General features: G+C 35.9%; 1 protein-coding gene across 1 annotated transcript in view; it reads left to right on the top strand.

Moving 5' to 3' along the window:
• The window catches only part of GOLM2 (golgi membrane protein 2), a 125,327-nt gene that overhangs the window by 46,215 nt on the left and 76,191 nt on the right, over nucleotides 1–2,921 (top strand). The window contains exon 2 of the mRNA XM_007935241.1: nucleotides 421–475. Coding sequence (XP_007933432.1) covers nucleotides 421–475 — 55 coding nt within the window. The remainder of the gene's footprint in view (nucleotides 1–420; nucleotides 476–2,921) is intronic.

Genomic DNA, 2,921 nt, shown 5'->3' with positions numbered 1-2,921 from the left:
AGGAAGTATATAGTCCGGAATGCCGTTCTTCCAGCTTGTCCCTGGGATAGCATTGCAGGTAGGCCACACCCCTGGGGAAACTCCCCTTAGGCAGACCGGCCGCTTAGAACTCAGTCATGTGATCCATCATGGGAACCACCACTCACAACTGGAGTCCAGCCAAGTTGACACATCTTCAGCTATCACACTTGTATACCAAATAAAATGAATTTTCTTGTGCAGATTTAAAATAAGCAACATCAGAATTTTAAAATCACCTTCATCTGGTTTGGTTTAATTCTTTTAGGAAAAGGTGTGTAGAAATAATTTAATCACAGTTTTTCTTTTGCATTTATGATAAAGCTCAAAATGCATATGAGTGAAAGTAAATATGAGCAAAACTACAGATTCGTTAGTAAAATGAAAACAATTTTTTTTCAGGTTAAATTACAGAACAACATATCATATCAGATGGCAGACATACATCATTTAAAGGGTAAGAAACTTAATTTACAGATTAAAGATAATTGGGGGAAAAAACAGTTGCCATTGAATTAATTCCAACTCATGATGATCTCACGTGTGTCAGAACAGAGCTGTGCTCCATAGGGTTTCCAGTGGCTGATTTTTTACAAGTATATCACCAGGGTGATCACGTCTCCCAAGGTGCCTCTGGGTGTATTTAAACTTCTAACCTTTCAGTTAGGAGCTAAGCTCTTTAACCATTTGCACTACCCAGGGGCTCCAGAGGTAGACAAAAAAGTCACTAAATGTCAAAAATCCTCAAGAATTAGGAAATAGTAGATTAGACAGCTAAATGAAATAACATTTTTGAACAAAAGTACTCTGATGGCAAAACATTTATCCTTTTGATTTAAAGTTTAAATTATAAAAATTACTTAATTTTGCTTTGCATATAATAAATGTAAGTTAAAATTTGAGAGCTACATTTTAATCTTGTGCTGTAAACAGAGTTGATGCAATGAAATGTTATTAGAATCCTTAAAGAAAATGGAACTGTGATTTCAGAAGCCATCAAATTCCTAAGGAAAAGACGAAGGTAATCCCTCTTTGCTGTTCCAGTCTGCTGAAATTATTTGTTCAAGTCTAGGGACACTTTGGATGGGTTCTCTAAGCTTACTAATGCTTTAGATACTCTAGAACACATATACATATAATATACACACATGCACACGTGCATGCACACACACACAAACATGGTGGCTATTATTTTCTTGGAAATAAAGAGAATAATAATTGGTTTTTAATCTCTGATATTATAAATTAACATTCTAATCTTGTAGAGTTAAATCAAGAAAAATATGATTTAAAATGAAAAAGAAACCTCAGTTTTGTACCCATAGCTAGTATATCTAAAATGTATAAAATTTCTTATCTCTGTGCTTTCCCATCATATTCCCTAGTATTAAGTTTTAGAGACAGAGCTTCCTGCTCAATAAACTGGACCAGATTTCCTGGTCTTATGTTACTTTGTAGATCTTACAATGACTTGCAGCAGCCAACCTAGACACGAACTATCTGTAGGTTCAAATAAAGAAATCAGTTGAAAGTAAAATTGTAAAACAGGAAAATTTTGTGTTTTGTTCTGCTTTTTCTGGTTTGCTTACTTTGTTCCCCTTTCAGGTCTTTGTTTTCACCAGTTTATGGCACCAGTTAACTCCTTGCTTTTTAATCCTTTCCCTGATATTTAATCTTTTTTTTTTTCCTTTCTCTCACAGGATGACTGGTGGGTTTGAACTATGGACCTTTTAGTTAGCAGCCCAGTGCTTTAAACATAGTGCTACCAGAGCTCCTTAGAGTTAGGCATAGCTATTTGAATCACAGCTTCATTATTTGCTGGCTGTGTTACTGTGTCTAAGTCAATTCACCTTTCTGTGCCTCAGTTTTCCTATCTGTAAAGTGGAGCCTATAATAACACATATCTCATAGGGTTATTTTGAGGATTAAATGAGCTAAAGTATATAAGGTGCTTAGTACTCTTTCTAACTGGAAATATAATTATTTATATACTCTTCACCTGATACATAATCTTTCCAAACAGGAAACAATATGATGTTTTTACATGGACTAAAACTCATTCATACCGATGTTTTATTTATTTTGGTTAATTATATTTTAAAGTTTTTAATCTCCCATTAGAAATGAAAACTCTGTTTCCTGATAAGGGAATTTCAAGTATTATCAGTGCGAAGTTTTATGGGGAGGCAGAGAGACCATCCCTAATCTTAAGATCATAGTAAGCCACATTTTACATTTCTTTCTCCTTACACTATTAATTCTCTAATATATAAACATAGTTGATCCATAGTTTTCTCAGTCCCTCAAACCCCCAGGTAGAAGTAATGGATTTCAGGCCAGGTAGACCTAAACGGAACATTCAGCTTGCTACCTCATCCCTGTCCCCAAACTCTAAGATACAGAGGATTGGAGGCAGCAGAAACTCTGGTCCCAGCTATGGATAATGATGACACAGAGATTCCAGCAGGAGGCAATGACAAAAGGTCTTGTAGCTAAGGGATGGAATTAGCCCGAATATGCCCTAGATCTGAAAGTGGCTATAATTTACCAGGGAATGGACTTCAACTGGTAATCTTTTGGACTCTTTTTTTCTCAGGAAAAAAAAAAAGGGGGATACTATAAGGAGCTCTAGGAGCTCTGGTAGCATAGTGGCTAAAGTACTTGACTGCTAACCAGAAGGCTGGGGGTTCAAACCCACCAGCCACTCCTCGGAAGGAATTTTTCCAATATAATTCTTTATAGGGAGAAAAAAAAAAAAAAAGGAAGCAAAATAAAATCTTTTATTCTTTGTTTCTCTCAATAAATATTTAGTACCTACTATAAGGAGCTCTAGGAGCTCTGGTAGCATAGTGCCTAAGGCACTTGACTGCTAACCAGAAGGCTGGTGGTTCAAACCCACCAGC

This window comes from Orycteropus afer, unplaced genomic scaffold, assembly GCF_000298275.1.
Source record: "Orycteropus afer afer isolate SDZICR_OR568_19922 unplaced genomic scaffold, OryAfe1.0 scaffold00026, whole genome shotgun sequence".
NCBI classification, from domain to species: Eukaryota; Metazoa; Chordata; class Mammalia; order Tubulidentata; family Orycteropodidae; genus Orycteropus; species Orycteropus afer.
This window is presented reverse-complemented; position numbering and strand designations above follow the sequence as displayed.